The sequence below is a fragment of the Sapajus apella genome, unplaced genomic scaffold (assembly GCF_009761245.1).
Source record: "Sapajus apella isolate SASKATOON/1434 unplaced genomic scaffold, GSC_monkey_1.0 scaffold53, whole genome shotgun sequence".
In the NCBI taxonomy this organism is placed as follows: domain Eukaryota; kingdom Metazoa; phylum Chordata; class Mammalia; order Primates; family Cebidae; genus Sapajus; species Sapajus apella.
Genome location: NW_022436993.1, coordinates 12,877,203 through 12,893,848, shown reverse-complemented (window position 1 = coordinate 12,893,848; position 16,646 = coordinate 12,877,203). Strand labels below are relative to the sequence as shown.

General features: G+C 44.0%; 1 protein-coding gene across 11 annotated transcripts in view; it reads right to left on the bottom strand.

The window, feature by feature from the left end:
- Positions 1–16,646, bottom strand: part of DCLRE1C (DNA cross-link repair 1C) — a 38,493-nt gene that overhangs the window by 14,217 nt on the left and 7,630 nt on the right. For 5 of the 11 annotated variants that reach the window (XM_032244002.1, XM_032244005.1, XM_032244003.1 and 2 more), the window contains 5 exons: positions 11,171–11,230; positions 7,098–7,199; positions 5,781–5,853; positions 5,458–5,598; positions 3,964–4,065 (listed from right to left, as the gene is read on the bottom strand). In XM_032244002.1, coding sequence (XP_032099893.1) covers positions 3,964–4,065; positions 5,458–5,598; positions 5,781–5,853; positions 7,098–7,199; positions 11,171–11,187 — 435 coding nt within the window. In that variant the 5' untranslated portion in view covers positions 11,188–11,230. Of the gene's footprint in view, positions 1–3,963; positions 4,066–5,457; positions 5,599–5,780; positions 5,854–7,097; positions 7,200–8,234; positions 8,291–11,170; positions 11,231–16,646 lie in introns of all 11 variants that reach the window. The other 6 variants (XM_032243996.1, XM_032243995.1, XM_032244000.1 and 3 more) reach the window with 3 other exon arrangements.

The following is a 16,646-nucleotide window of genomic DNA, read 5'->3' as shown; positions in this document are numbered from 1 at the left end:
CTAGTAAATCCAAATGAAGGGTCTGTGGTGTTCCTTATATCAGTCTGTCTTTCTCTTTTTTTTTTTTTTTTTTTGAGACAGAGTCTTGTTCTGTGGCTCAGGCTGGAGTGTAGTGGTGCCGTCTCAGCTCACTGCAACCACTGCCTCCTGGGTTCAAGAAATTCTCATGTCTCACCCTCTCAAGTAGCTAAAATAATAGGTGCACACCAAAATGCCCAGCTAAATTCTGTGTTTTTAGTAGAGACAGGGTTTCCACCATGTTGGCCAGGCTGCTCTCGAACTCCTGACCTCAAGAGATTTGCCCGTCTCAGCTTCCTTAAACTGCTGGGATTATAGATGTAAGCCACTGCACCTAGTCCCTCCTAACAGTCTTACAACTTTACTGTTTAAAAAGTTTTCAGGGCTGGGCACGGTGGCTCATGCCTATAATTCCAGCACTTCAGGAGGCTGAGGCAGGTGGATTACTTGACATCAGGATTTGAGACCAGTATGACCAACAGGCTGAAACCCCATCTCTACTAAATATACAAAATTAGCCAGGCATGGTGGCACATGCCTGTAATCCCAGCTACTTGGGAGGCTGGTACAAGAGAATCACTTGAACCCAGGAGGCTGAGGTTACAGTGAGCCTAGATCATGCCACTGCACTCCAGCCTGGGCAACAAGAGCGAAACTCCATCTCAGAAACAAAATTTAAAGTTAAAAAAAAAAAAAAAAGTTTTCAGCCTCAGTGTAGGATTCTGTCTCTACAAAAAAACTTAAAAGTTACCCAGGCGAGTGGTGTATACCTGTAATTCCAGTTATTCAGGAGGCTGAGTCAGGAAGATCACTTGAGCTCAGGGGGTCAAAGCTACAGCGAGCCATGATTGCACAACTGCACTTCAGCCGGAATGACAGAGCAAGACTCTGTCTAAACTAAATTAATTCAAATTACAAAGTCTTCAAAATATATTAGGAGGGAAAAAACTAACAAATACAAATGTTTTTAAAAGGTTGAAAAATAATGGCACAACTTTTCCAAAGGCATTATTTTTAAATCCAGAACCTTCCAAACCATTACCATTCTATCCCACTCAAATTTCTTTGGGGTGCCTTTGGTGCTGTTTCTTAGGAAGCCAGAGATGAGAGTTAAGACTGGACTCTGTGAGCTCCGACCTACCAGTTAGTATTCTTAACGGCTACGTGACCTAAAACAAATCTCTTAAACCGCTAGAAATGGCGTCTCTGGGAAAGCAGCAATGACAGCAAAGGATTACTAATTAAGCTACTTTGTGGGATGTGACAAAATTCACAGCAAAAAGAAACTTGCCAATTGAAAGATTTTTGGGGCAAGGGGCCCAATACTATGAGTCCAATGGAAAAAAGAAAAAAAGGTTTACATTTTATTTATTTACCTGAGACGGGCTTTCACTGTCACCCAGGCTGGAGTGCAATGGCACTATCTTGGCTCGCTGCAAGTCCACCTCCCAAACTCAAGCGATTTTCCCACCTTAGCCTCCCAAGTATCTGGGACTACAGGCATGCACCACCACGACCAGCTAAATTTTTTTGTATTTTTTGTAGACAGGGGTTTCAACATGTTGCCCAGGCTAGTCTCAAACTCCTAGACTCAAGGATCCGCCTGCCTTGGCCTCCCAAAGTGCTGGGATTACAGGTGTGAGCTACTGCACTCTGCCCAGGTTTATGGGTTTTGTTTTGTTTTTTGAGGCAGAGGCTTGCTCTGTTATCCACACTGAAGTGCAGTGATGTACTATCGGCTCACTGCAACTTCCACCTCCCAGGTTCAAGCAATTCTCCTGCCTCAGCCTCCCAAGTAGCTGGGACTACAGGCGCACACCACCACGCCTGGCTAATTTTTGTATTTTTAGTAGAGACAGGGTTTTGCCACATTGGCCAGGTCTCAAACTCCTGACCTCAAGTGATCCACCTGCTTCGGCCTCTCAAAGTGCAGGGATTATAGGCGTGACTCACTGCAGCCTGCCGGTTTCTGTTTCATATCTGCATTTTATCCATCCAAGAATCCACTGGATATGTGTGTGCATATGTGAATATATACATGTATTTATATAAGCATACACACACACAATGAAGAAATAAATACCTGAATGCAAGTTAGAATATGCAGCTTACCAGTGATATTAATTTATATTGCAGCTCTCACAATGGCCTAAAGGAAAACATTCCAGGCTGTGGATCAGAATTCTTTCTTGTTTGAAATTATGCTTTATCATAAGGGCTAAGCAACTGTAGGCTTCTGGCTGAATGAACCATTACTACTACCAGAATAGTGAGCTAAATGAACAAATACAGTGTATACTAAAAATATTACACAGGATTTAATGCTAAGGTATTTTAAAACTTAGAGAAAAATAATGATCACTCAAACCACTGCATTTAAAGATCACTAATTAGCCTTAATAATTTTATTATTTATTTATTTTTATTTTTTTGAAATGGAGTTTCACTCTCGTTGCCCAGGCTGGAGTGCAATGGCACCATCTCAGCTCACCACAACCTCCACCTCCCGGGTTCAAGCACTTCTCCTGCCTCAGCCACCCCAGTAGCTGGGATTACAGGCATGCGCCACCACACCTGTCTAATTTTGTATTTTTAATAGAGACGGGCATTCTCCACGTTGGTCAGGCTGGTCTCGAACTCTCGACCCCAGGCAATATGCCTGCCTTGGCCTCCCAAAGTGCTGGGACTACGGGTGTGAGCCACCTCGCCCAGCCTAGCCTTAATAATTTGAGTTGTAAAAAAGATTTTTTAAAGCAAATTCCAAGTGAATGTCTTGTACCCGCTGTTGGACAATAGAAGGAGGTTCTGTGTTGGCATTGGAAAACAAAAGACATGTGAGTTGCAAAGAAACTGGAAACATCCATTTCAAATAGAACCATCAGTACATGAAACTATTTTAAAGTGTAAAAAATGTTATGTGTATATATTTATCTCAAATAAGTAGAAGAAAAGTAAAGCTTATAAACATGCTCATGTCACCAGTCTCAAAACTGAATAACACGGGATGGGCGCAGTGGCTCACGCCTGTAATCCCAACACTCCAGGAGGCCGAGGAGGGCAGATCACTTAAGGTCAAGAGGTCAAGACCAACCTGGCAAGCATGGTGAAACTGTGTCTCAACTAAAATTACAAAAATCAGGCCAGTTGCAGTGGCTCACACCTGTAATCCCAGCACTTTGGGAGGCCGGGGTGGGCGGATCAGCTGAGGTCGGGAGTTTAAGACCAGCCTGACCAACATGGAGAAACCCCATCTCTACTAAAAATACAAAATTAGCCGGGTGTGGTGGCCCATACCTGTAATGCCAGCTACTTGGGAGGCTGAGGCAGGAGAATCGCCTGAACCCAAGAGGCAGAGTTTGCAGTGAGCCAAGATGGCACTCAGCTAGCCTAGGCAATAACGCAAGACTCCATCTCAAAAATAAATAAATAAATAATAGATACATAAATAAAATTACAAAAATTAGCCAGTAATGGTGGTACATGCCTGTAGTCCCAGCTACTCAAGAGGCTGAGGCAGGAGACTCACTTGAACCTAGGAGACTGAGGCTGCAGTCAGCCAAGACTGGGCCACTGCACTCCAGCCTGGGCAACAGAGCAAGAATGTCTCTAAATAAATAAATACACACATATATAAATAGCACAAATGTTTCTTTAAGTTATAAGCTATAACCTATTATGGATTTGACTTACAAATAAATTTGAATTATCAAACATGTATGAATAGATTTCACTGGAAGACTATAAGGATCTGTGTCTATTTACTAGTTAGGAGAAGTACGGTAATGGAATACGGTAATAGAGTTGCATGGCCTTGAGCTGACAACTTAGGATTGTAGCCTCCGGTTTTACATTTGTAATGTCAGAAGCCTATAAATGGAACTCTTGACCTTTCTTCGTTTTCACAGATCACACAAACAATGCAAGAGAAATCATTTACACACATACGTTGGGATGGCGGCATGCGTGGATCTGAGTGCTGCGGTCCGTTGTGAGATGATGAAGGATGTCAGGCATGTTCCTAAACATGTCTAGCTTATCCACATGAACCTAAGGAAAATAATATGCATATACAAATTATTTGCAGTGTATTTCCTATAAACTGTTCAAGGTTAATTACTCTGGACAAAACAGTTAGTGAACTAGCTCTCTCTTCATTCTGGAAAAGCAGTTTTTCGCTATTTCAGTGCATACTGGTATTCTGCCGGGATGTTAAACAGGCACAAGGCCAGCTGGCCAGGGTCACTGCCATCACTGATGGCAACAGAAAATTACGGAGACTCAGCTCCTGGATGTCATTTAATGATGCTAATATTGTCCTACAGTCCTTCAAGAGAAATTCAATTAATATTCCTTGTACACCTACTATGTGTTGAGCTTTATTCTAAATGCTAGGAACATAGCAGTAATCCATGCAGACAAAAACAATCAAGAATCATCTGCCCTTGGCCAGGCACAGTGGTTCACGCCTATAATCCAGCACTTTGGGAGGCCGACGTGGGCAGATCACTTGAGGTCAGGAGTTCAAGACCAGCCTAGCCAACATGGTGAAACCCCATCTCTACTAAAAATATAAAAATTAGCTGGCCATGATGCGCATGCCTGTAATCACACCTGCTTGGGAGGCTGAGGCAAGAAAATCGCTTGAACCCCGGAGGCAGAGATTGCAGTGAGCCAAGGTCGCACCACTGCACTCCAGCCTGGGTGAAAGAACAGGACAGCCTAAAAAAAAAAAAATAATCATCTACCCTTAAAGGCACACACAGAGGAGCATGTACTGTAAACAATACTCTCCCATATCTCCTTGTTCAAATTTGTTTTCAATGCTGGTCACAATCGCTAAATTTATTTCATGACCCAAAGTTTGGGAAGAATACTTTGTCTATGGGGCATTTCACGAAAAGCCCTTGTAAGCCGTTTGGGTTTCTGTCCATTTTCTCCACGAGGATGTGAGTAAACTAAGATGATCTACCACTTCAGAGGAGCCGCCAACCTCTGCTGCAGATACATCTTGATAGGGTGCTTCCATCTGTCACTGTTTGCAGTTATTTAGGGGGCAACGAGGGAGAGAAGAGGTGAAGCTGGGAAGATGGAAGGGAGCAAGAGAAAACAATGAACAGGCTGGGAGTAGTGGCTCAGGCCTATAATCCCAGCACTTAGGGAAGCCGAAGCAGGCAGATCACTTGAGGTCAGAAGTTCAAGACCACCATGGCCAACATGACGAAACACCATCTCTACTAAAAATACAAAAATTAACCAGGTGTGGTGGCGCACACCTCTAATAATCCCAGCTACTCCAGAGGCCGAGGCAGGAGAATCGCTTGAAACTGGGAGGCGGAAGTTACAGTGAGCCAAGATTGTGTCATTACACTACAGCCTGGGTGAAAAAGCAAGACTCCATCTCAGAAAAAAAATGAATGAATAGTCGAACAGTCGCCATACCTGGACTCCAAATTCTTCACTAAGGTTGGTGAATAAGTATTCATAGCCATAAGCTGCTTTGCAGTTCAGCCACACAACATGGTACGGGCTCCGAGTGATCCAGCTTCCAACCAGCTCCAAGATTCCACTTAAACACTCCTCCTAGACAGGATTTTAAAGAGACATTTAACAGATGGAGAGCCACACATAGCCTTTTCCTTCCCAACATTCACTGATACTCACACCAATGGGGACAATTAGGATCTGGCCTGTCACCCTACAAACTTCCTACTGAAAACACTGGCATACCCAGATTATCATCCTCTTTCTCCAAGCAGACTTACCCGACTTGGAATTTGGAAAAATCTTGGATCGAAGAAAGTAGTATCTAAATAAACACTTTGGATATCTTTGACTCTGAAAAGAAAAAAGTAATTGATGTTAGCCATCCAATGTGACATAAATTATGTATAAACTTTTTTTTGGGGGGGTGGGGGAGATGGAGTCTCCCTCTGTTGCTCAGGCTGAAGTTCAGTGGCACCACCTCAGCTCACTGCAACCTCTGCCTCCTCGGTTCAAGCGATTTTCCTATCTCAACCTCCCAAGTAGCTGGGATCACAGGTGTATGCCACCACACCTGGCTAATTTTTCTAATTTTTAGTAGGGACAGGCATTCAATGTGTTGACCATGCTGGTCTCAAACTCCTGACTTCAAGTGATCCACCCACCTCAGCCTCCCAAACTGCAGGGATTACAGGCGTTGGCTACCACACCTTGCCAATTATGTGTAACATTTAAACTCTCAGCTATTTTACAGGGTGTTCCATTCCTTTTGGAATTTTTTTGTTAATATTGTTGGGAAGTGATTTCCACACAAAAAAAATTACAAAGCTATTGAATACATGATCTACTGAATTTTGACAAACTCATTGTAACTACTACCCTAATCAACACAGAGAACATCCCATGACCCCACTTCGAGGAGAAAAATTTGTTCTACTATTACAAATATTATAATCAAGTTTGATTTTTAATAGAAACAAAGGTTTCTGTTTAATGGGAAAAGAACAACTTTTTTTAAACAGGGTTTCACTCTGTCATCCACTCTGGAGCGCAGTGGCAAGACCTCAGCTCACTGCAACCTCCACCTCCCAGGTTCAAGCAATTCTCCTGCCTCAGCCTCCCAAGTAGCTGGGACTATAGGAGTACACCACCATGCCTGGTTAATTTTGTATTTTTAGTAAAGACGGTGTTTTGCCATGTTGCCCAGGCTGGTCAAAACAATTCTTGGCCCCTTGTACAGTTCTTGAGGGTAGGACTGAATAGTTTAAAGTTTTATTGTTTTGACTGGGTATGGTGGCTCATGCCTGTAATCCCAGCACTTTGAGAGGCCAAGGCAGAAAGATCACCTGAGTCAGGAGTTCAAGACAAGCCTGGCCAACATGGCGAAACCCCAACTCTACTAAAAATACAAAATTAGCTAGGTATGGTGGCACACGCCTATAAACCCAGCTACTTGGGAGGCTGCGGCAGGAGAATCACTTCAACTCTCTGTAGGCAGAGGCTGCAGTGAGCTGAGATCGTGCCACTGCACTCCAGCCTAGGTGACAGAGCAAGACTCCGACTCAAAAAGAAAAAAAGAACTGTACGAAGCCCAGTACCTGCCCCCGGAGTGCAGAAGCTCCATTCTAGCAGCTTCTCCTTTTGCCAATCTGAAGTCTCCTGTGTACAAGACAGTTCCATTATTGCCCTGAAATAAAAACCTGAAAAGGAAATATATCTTAGTGACTTCTGAGTCTCATATAAAATCCCAATAAAGCAAATACATGCGAGATGCATAGTAAATGATTCCTGCAAACATAGCCATTATGGTACAACAGTAATGGAATCCCACGATAATTAGAATCTCTTGGTAATTAGAACCATATCAGGCACTTGGCTGCTACCTCTTCCCTTGGGTAGAAAACAATAACAGAATGGAGATGCTATCTAGCTTGTAACAGATGTTCCCTGTGATATGTTAGCACTTTCAATTATATGTTGACATCATTCTTGCTTATGGAGAGAAAAATCCATGTGATGATAAACTACAAGGTCACTGGGGAAAGAGCTGCTGAAGACTTCCACTTATTTATTTATTTACAAGCGTCTTGCCCTGTCCCCCAGGCTGGAATGCAGTGACACAGTCTTGGCTCACTGCAACCTCTGCCTTCTGGGTTCAAGCAATTCTCTGCCTCAGCCTTCCGAGTAACGGGGACTATGGGGGCATGCCACCACACCCAGCTAATGTTTACATATTTTGTAAAGACAAGGTTTCACCATGTTGGCCAGGCTGGTCTTGAACTCTTGACCTCAAACGATGCACCTGTCTCAGCCTCCCAAAGTACTAGGATTACAGGCATGAGTCACCATGCCTGGCCATGAAGACTTTCACTTTATAAGAAAATCATGTTTCAAATCTGATCTTCACCTCAGTCCCCTAGCTCAATTTGGGAACAAATGTATTTTAAATGGCTAGAAAAATAATCAAATCTTCCTAAATATATTATTATTATTATTTTAAAGACAGGGTCTCAGTCTGCTGCCCAGGCTGCAGTACACTGACATGACTGGCTCACTGCAGCCTCCAACTCCTAAGCTCAAGCAGTCCTCCCACCTCAGCCTCCCAAAGCACTGGGATTAGAGACATGAGCCATTGCACCCAGACCCCTATTAATTTTAGACCCTAAAAATTTATTTCTACAAATACAGTATGTATCCGCATATAATAAAATAACAAAATAAATGAGCCCCCTTACATAACTGATCCCGGACAGTGACCAGCTGGTAAAAGAGTCACGACAATCTCTTCCTTCTAAAAAGAAAATAGAGAAAAAATAGTAATGGAAGCAGTGATCATAGGACCTACCTCAACAAAGCCCTCCTTCAGAGAACACATTTATGTACCTCTAAGAATGTGCCTTTTCTCCCAATTTCCTCACTTTCCAAGTCCTAGAAAAAAAGTGGAATCCTTGTCCACTCTAATAGTTGCCATAAGACTAATTTCACCACTAGTTATAGGACCAAGAGAAATGAAAACCGATGGCTACACAAAAATGTGTGCATTAGTGTTCACAGCAGCATTCTTCACACTAGCCAAAAGGTGGAGCCAGTTCAAATGTCTATCAACCGAAGAATGAATCAGCAAAATGTGGCCTAGCCATACAATGAAATATTATTTGGCCATAAAAAGAACTGACACATGCTACAATGGGGATGACCCTTGAAAACATCCTTGGTGAAAGAAGCAAGTTATGAAATGAACATGTTATATGATTCCACTCATAGGAAATATCCAGGATAGGTGAACCCATGGAGAGAGCGAATCAAATACGGTCGTGGTTGCCAGGGGTTGGGGAAGGAGAAAATAGGGAGTGATTCCAGTTGGTACAGGATTTTTCCTTTGGGGTGCTGAAAATATTCTGAAATTGACTATGGTGATGGATACACAAGTCTGTGACTCTGACTTCCATTTCAATAAAGCTATTTAACAATTTTTAAAGCCTGGGCCTGGTGCAGTGGCTTACACCTATAATTCTAGCGCTTTGGGAGGCCGAGGCAAGCAAATCCCTTAAGGTCAGGAGTTCAAGACCAGTCTGGCCAATATGGTGAAACCCTGCCTCTACTAAAAATACAAAAATTAGCTGGGCATGGTGGTGGGCACCTGTACCCCAAGCTACTCGGGAGGCTGAGGCAAGAGAATCACTTGAACCCAGAAGGTGAGATTGCAGTGAGCCGAGATCGCACCACTGTACTCCAGTCTGGGTGACAGAGTGAGACTCAGTCACAAAAAAAAAAAAAAAAAGAAGTTTAAAGCCTAGGCATGGCCTGGTCCCGATTTACAGTGCCCGTCATACTGTCCCGCAAGGGCAGAGCCTGCGGGCACTACTGCCTCTCCAGCCATTCGTAAGTCAGGAGAGCTCTGCACACAACAGGTTGCTGCTCAATGACAGTGAACCCTCATGGAAGTCTTCGTTCATTATGGGGGACCCTTTCAAATGGCTCTCCCCCTGGTTGGAGCTGGATAAACAAGGCACAAAAGCCATGGCACACATGAAGAAACACAAAAAATCAGAGTCGGGGCAAGACTGCTCAAAAGCTTGCCTGCTGTCGGCCCCCTAGCTTGGGGAATGCCTTTCACCAATACCCCTGATTGTGACAAGGCCAGAAGCCAATCACACTATTCCCCAGAAAAGCAGTCCAGGATGATATTTACAAAGGTCATCTATCCTTTTTTTTCCCCCTTTTTAATCCTCCCTAAACTGGCTCTGTATCCTCCCTCAGGATAATCTGATGAGAGAAATACATCAACTTCACCTGTCTGATCTTATCCAAAGAAGAAATCTCTGAAAAGGTCAGTTTCTGTTCAGATCACATTCAAACTACACAAGACACCCTCAAAGTTAAACACGGCAAAGCAGTGTGCTATAATCAAGCTACCAAACAAATATTTACCAAAATAGAAAAATACCTACTAGCTGTAAGATTTTTTTAAAAGGGGCAGGGAGCATGTCTATAGTCCTACTTACTATTAAAAGCATACATTCACAAAAGTACTACTTCAAAATTTAATGAGAAATAAATGCTTTCCATTTGGCAGTGCCCCTGTTTTGAATAAGGGTTCAGAAAAAAATTACAATATACGTGAATTTGCTGCAAAAATATTAGTCACCATTTTAAATTCTGAACATTATAATAAACTCAGTAAATGTGACAATGACATCATGTAGTAATAACAACCACGGTTCTCATCATAAGCACGTAATAAGGAACAAATGTGACAAAAAATAAACCATGCCCAATCCTTTACAATACAGGAAATAAACATATCTCTGTTAAGAAGTGAACGTTCTTTTCCCTCCCAAAAATTCCTGTGTTGAAATCCTAACCCCCAAAGTGTTTTTATTAGGAGGCTTGTAGGAAGTGATTAGTTGTTGAGGGTAGAGTGAATGTCATCACTGCCATGTGACGACATCACTGCCTTTACCAAACAAGCCCAAGGGAGTTTGTTTGCCCCTTGACTATGGGAGGACACAGAACAAAGACAGCATCTAAGAACCAGCAAGTGGCTGGGCACAGTGACTCATGCCTGTAATCCTAGCACTTTGGGAGGCCAAGGTGGGCAGATCACTTCAGATCAGGAGTTCAAGACCAGTCTAGCCAACATGGTAAAACCCCCTATCTACTAAAAATAATGACTGGGCACTGGTTGCAGTGGTGGGCACCTGTAATCCCAGCTACTAGAGAGGGTGAAGCAGGAGAATCACCTGAACCAGGGAGGTGGAGATTGCAGTGAGCCAAGATCTTGCCATTGTACTCCAGTCTGGACTACAGAGTGAGACCGTCTCACAAAAAAAGTAAAAAACCAGGAAGTGGACCCTCTCTGCAGGAGCCTGGATCTTGGACTTCTAGGCTGTAGAACCCTGAGCGGTTAAGTGTCTGTTGTATAAGCCATTCAGTCTATGGTAGTTTTGTGAGTACAGCCCAAATGGACTTAGACAATCACAAATGGATTCTTTTTGCCTCTAAAACCCCACTCAATTACTAGACTTTTATTTATGGTTAAAGGAGTATTCAAAATCAAAGAGAAAGATTAAAGGTGTAGCTGAAGGGTAGAGCATTTGACTGCAAAGTCAAAGAGGAAGATAATCATTTTAGCACATTTTTAAAAAATCAATATTTAATATTTAGTTACCTCTCCTGATGCTTCATCCACTAAAGATATCTGGGTAGGAGTTTCGATTTCAATAGACATCTGTAAAAATAAAATAAGAGATCATGTATATAATAGTTTTTCATGGCTTTCTATGTCTTTGACGTCTGAAACACGGAATCAGGGCAAAAAGAAATTTCAGACTGTCTACACAAACAATTCTGATTATGTCGTAATCAATATTTTAACAGTTGGAAAAAATGGTAAAGCAAAAACAATACATGTCATGAGGCAGATTTGGCAATATGTAGTAAATGCTTTATAAATGCATATAATCTGAGCCGGGCGTGGTGGCCTCCCAAAGTGCCTGTAAGCCCAGCACTTTGGGAAGCCCAGGCAGGTGGATCGCCTGAGGCCAGGAGTTCAAGACCAGCCTGACCAACATGCAGAAACCCTGATTCTACTAAAAATAAAAGTTAGCCGGGCAGGGTGGCATATGCCTGTAATCCCAGTTACTCTTGAGGCTGAGGCAGGAGAATCACTTGAATCTAGGAGGTGGAGGTTGCAGTGAGCCGAGATCAGGCCATTGCACTCCAGCCTGGGCAACTCCGTCTCAAAAAAAAAAAAAAAAACGCGTATAATCCTTTGATACAACAATTCTATTTCCATGAATTCATTTTTCCTCCTTCATCTCCCCAGCCCTACCACTACCATTCCCCTCTCCCTCTGAATTTTGAGTCTTTGTAAAAAAGCGTGGCCATGTGTCCTGTGTATAAATAGGTTTGTGCCTCAGAATGGGTCCGTGACAAGGATGCCTCGTACACTGGTTCTTTTTTTAGACCGAGTCTCGATCTGTGGCTCAGGCTGGAGTGCAGTGGTGTGATCTTGGCTCACTGCAATCACCGCCTCCCAGGTACATGCAATTCTCCTGCCTCAGCCTCCCGAGTAGCTGAGGTGACAGGCACCTGGGATTACGCAAGGCTAATTTTTTATATTTTTAGTAGACACGGGGTTTTGTCCTATTGGCCAGGCTCCTGACCTAAGGTGATCCACCCACCTTGTCCTTCCAAAGTGCTGGGATTACAGGCATGAGCCACCCTACCTAGCCTCATGTACCCATTCTAAGTGCTGCAGAACTCTCACTGGTGTATTTCCCCCCATCACCAGAACAGAGATTAGCACATTAGAGACATTCAGTAAGTATCTGATGAATGGATCAATGTGATTTTTCAACTTTTTAGTCCACTAATGTCCCAAAATTTACAGTGTCTAAGGTTTGGATGTTAAAATATTTTTCTATTTCTGCAATAAAACATCTTATTCATGATTCACTATTTAATACTGCTAGATTCAGTTATTATCTTCATAAGGATTCTCACATGTTCATGTATGAAATGGCTTTTTTCATGTTGACTGTTTTTGAGATATGGTCTCGCTGTCTCCCAGGCTGGAATTCAGTGGCACGAACATAGCTCACTGCAGCCTTGGACTCTTGGGCTCAATCTGATCCTCCCACCTCAGCCTCCCTAGTAGCTGGGACTATAAGCATGTGCTTCCATGCCTAATTTTTTAATTTTTGTAGAGATGTGGTCTCACTATGTTATCCAGGCTGGTCTCAAACTCCTGGGTTCAAGCAGTCCTTCCAGCACTTGGCCTCCCAAAGTGCTGGGATTATAGGTATGTCCGTCATCTCTTTGGCTACCAAAGTTAAGCTGCTTATCTTTTTATTATTTCCTACAACAACTCATCTAATATATGGATTATTTCTTTCTTAAACATTTGGTAAAATGCACCTATAAAACCATCTGGACCAGAGGCTTTTTTAAAAATAAAATCCTTGATAATTGTTTACATTTCTTTGTTTGTCACCCAGGCTGAAGTGCAGGGGCACGATCTCGGCTCACAGCAACCTCTGCCTCCCGGGTTCAAGTGATTCGCCTGCCTCAGGCTCCTGAGTGGCTGGGATTACAGGTGCCCGGCTAATTTTTGTATTTTTAGTAGAGATGGGATTCCACCAAGTTGGCCAGGCTGGTCTCAAAGTCCTGACCTCAGATCATCGGCCCACCTCGGCCTCCCAAAGTGCTGGGACAACAGGCATGAGTCTCCAACACCTGACCCTTGTTTACATTTCTTTAATAGTTACTGATGTACTCAAGTTACCTACTCTTCTTGCCTCAACTTTGTATTTTTCTATTTTTCCATTTTTCCAGATATTTATCTACTTTGTCTAAATTATCAAATATACTAGCATATTTAATTTTGTGAAAAAATGGGATTGCTGATGTTAGTAGTCATTGTTCCTTTGTATTCTTCTGTACTGTTATATGCATTTTTGTTTTTAAAAAAAAAAAAAAAAAAAGTCAGGCCAAGCACAGTGGCTCACACCTGTAATCCCAGCACTTGGGGAGATCAAGGATGGCAGATCACTTGAGGTCAGGAGTTCGAGACCAGCCTGGCCAATGTGGTAAAACTTCGTCTCTACTAAAATTACAAAAATTAGCCAGGTGTGATGGTGGGCACCTTTAATCCTAGCTACTTGGGAGGCTGAGTCAGAAGAATCACTTGAACCCAGGAGGTAGAGGTTGCAGTGAGCTGAGATCACACCACTGTACTCCAGGCTGGGTGACAGAGGGACACTCCATCTCAAAAAAAAAAAAAAAAAAAAAATCAAAATCAATCTTGGCAGAAATTGTTCTTTCTTTCCAGAACCCACTTTTAATTTTGTCAATCCTCTTTTATTTTCTACTGTAGCTGTTAGTCTGTATACCTTAAACCACTGCTTTTATCTTTATTCTTTCTTTCCTTAGGTTTGCTTTGTTCTTCCAATTCAATCTGACTGATTGAAGATTTCTTTCATTTATTTTTGGCCTTTTGAGATGGAATCTCACTCTGTCTTCCAGGCTGGGATGCAGTGGCGTAATCTCAGCTCGCTGCAACCTCCACCTCCCAGATTCAAACAAATTTCCTGCCTCAGCATACCAAACAGCTGGGACTACAGGTGACCACCACCATGCCTGGCAAATTTTTCTATTTTTAGTAGAGATAAGGTTTCGCCATATTGGCCAAGCTGGTCTCAAACTCCTGACCTCAGGTGATCCGCCTGCCTCGGCCTCCCGAAGCACTGGGATTACAGGCGTGAGCCACCGCACCCAGCCTCTTTTCTAATATATCTATTTAATGCTATCAATTTTCCTTCAAGAGCAAATTTAGCTGTGTTTCACACATTCTGACACGCCACATTTCCACTGTCCATCAGCTCCTTCCCCTCCCTGCCATCGAGATGGAGTCTTGCTCTGTCAGCCAGGCTAGAGTGCAACGGTGCCATATCGGCTCACCGCAATCTCCACCTGCTGGGTTGAAGTGATTCTCCTGCCTCAGCCTCCTCAGTAGCTGGTATTACAGACGCCTGCCACCATGCCTGGCTAATTTTTGTATTTTTAGTAGACACAGGGTTTCACCATGTTGGCCAGGCTGGTCTTGAACTCCTAACATCGTCATCCGCCCGCCTCGGCCTCCCAAAGTGCTGGGATTACAGGCATGAGCCACAGCGCCCAGCCTCCTTTTTAAATTTTTTTGAGACACGCTCTGTGTTAGCCAGCCTGGAGTGCGGTGGTGCAATCACGGCTTGCTGTATCCTCAAACTTCTCAGCTCAAGTAATTTTTCTGCCTCAGCCTTCTGAGTGGCAGGGACTACAGGCACAAACTACCATACCAGGCTAATTTTTAAGGTTGTTTTTTTTTTTAAAGACGTGAGGCCTTCCTGTGTTGCTAAGGCCAGTTTCAAACTCCTAGATTCACATGATCTTCCCACCCTGGCCTCCTGAAGTGCTAGGATTAACACGTGAGCCCCCAAACCTGGCCACATCAGTTCTATATATTATGTCTTCTTTATTGTACAATTTCCTTTTTAACCTAAGGGTTAGTTATTGTGCCCATTTAGTTTCCATGTGTCTGGGAAGATTTTAGCTGTCCCTGTATTTCTGATCTCCAATATCACTGCATTCTTTTGTGACAGCATCTGGGAGGAGCATGTTAAGCTCTCCAGTGGCAACTGCTGATTTCCTATTTCTCGCCCTGATTCTGCGGTGGCCTTGTACTATGCCAACTCATCTATGCTGGAATTATCTGCTAGAAACCCTTTCCATGTTGCCCAAAAGAAACATTCAGACAGCAGACGTGAACTAGCAGGCTACTTTTAGTGCTCTGAAGGGCACCAGAAATGGTACCAGCTCATGAACACTGTTGACCTTCTGACTTAACTCAGAGACTTGGGCAGGGCCGCAGCAATGCCAGCTTCTGCTAGGTGCGCCTCTGTGAAGCTTGTCTGAGTTCTGGGGCAGGTCCATGTGCCTCAGAGCCAAAGCAGGAGACCCGTGCTATTGAGGCTGGAGGAAGTGGGAGACAGAAGGGGGTTTCCGTCTGTCCTGCCAGGCTCAGCGGGCCATTGTGCATTCCAGTTTGTCTCTGCTCTCCTCTGTTTCTCTTCCAGCTTTCCTTCCTGACTGCCAGCCAGGGTGACTAGTAGCAACTTCCAGCCAAATGCCAGAGACAAGGGGAACAGCCTTGCTGTTGTGACTGCTCTGCAGAGGGAAACAAACCCCCTTCCCAATCAAAGGTCAGGTATTGAGGAGGATGATACCAAGCACACACAGAGAGGATGAGAAGAGAGCCTCTGTCATGACAGCACTTTCGGGGAGGGCAGTGTCCCTAAGCTGGGGACAGAAGTGTTTCCTGTGGCTTGAGAGAGAGTAGGAGCAAGCAGCCCTTTCCAGTGTGGTGCAGGGTGGGCCTGGGTACGCCTGGTTTAAACTTCACCACAGTGCTAAGGCAGGCAGAGGCCTTTTTGTCAGCTTGCCCAAATGTGGGCAGGAGGGAGGCACTGGCCTTGACAGCTATAAGCAATTTTTTTTTTTTTTTTTTGAGACAGAGTTTCACCCTTGTTACCCAGGCTGGAGTGCAATGGCGCGATCTCGGCTCACCGCAACCTCCGCCTCCTGGGTTCAGGCAATTCTCCTGCCCCAGCCTCCTGAGTCGCTGGGATTACAGGCACGTGCCACCATGCCCAGCTAATTTTTTGTATTTTTAGTAGAGACGGGGTTTCACCATGTTGACCAGGATGGTCTCGATCTCTTGACCTCGTGATCCACCTGCCTCGGCCTCCCACAGTGCTGGGATTACAGGCTTGAGCCACCGCGCCCGGCATCTATAAGCAATTTAACAACAGACAGAGGCCGGCGGCAGTGGCTCACACCTGTAATCCCAGCACTTTGGGAGACCAAGGTGGGCGGACTACCTGAGGTCAGCAGTTCTTAAAGACCAGCCTGGCCAACATGGCAAAAGCTCGTCTCTACTAAAAAAAATACAAAAATTAGTGAGGCGTGGTGATGCAGGCCTCTAATCCTAGCTACTAGGGAGGCTGAGGCAGGAGACTTGCTTGAACCTGTGAGGCAGAGGTTGCAGTGAGCCGAGACCACGCCACTGCACTCCAGCCTGGGTGACAGAGTGAGACTCTGTCTCA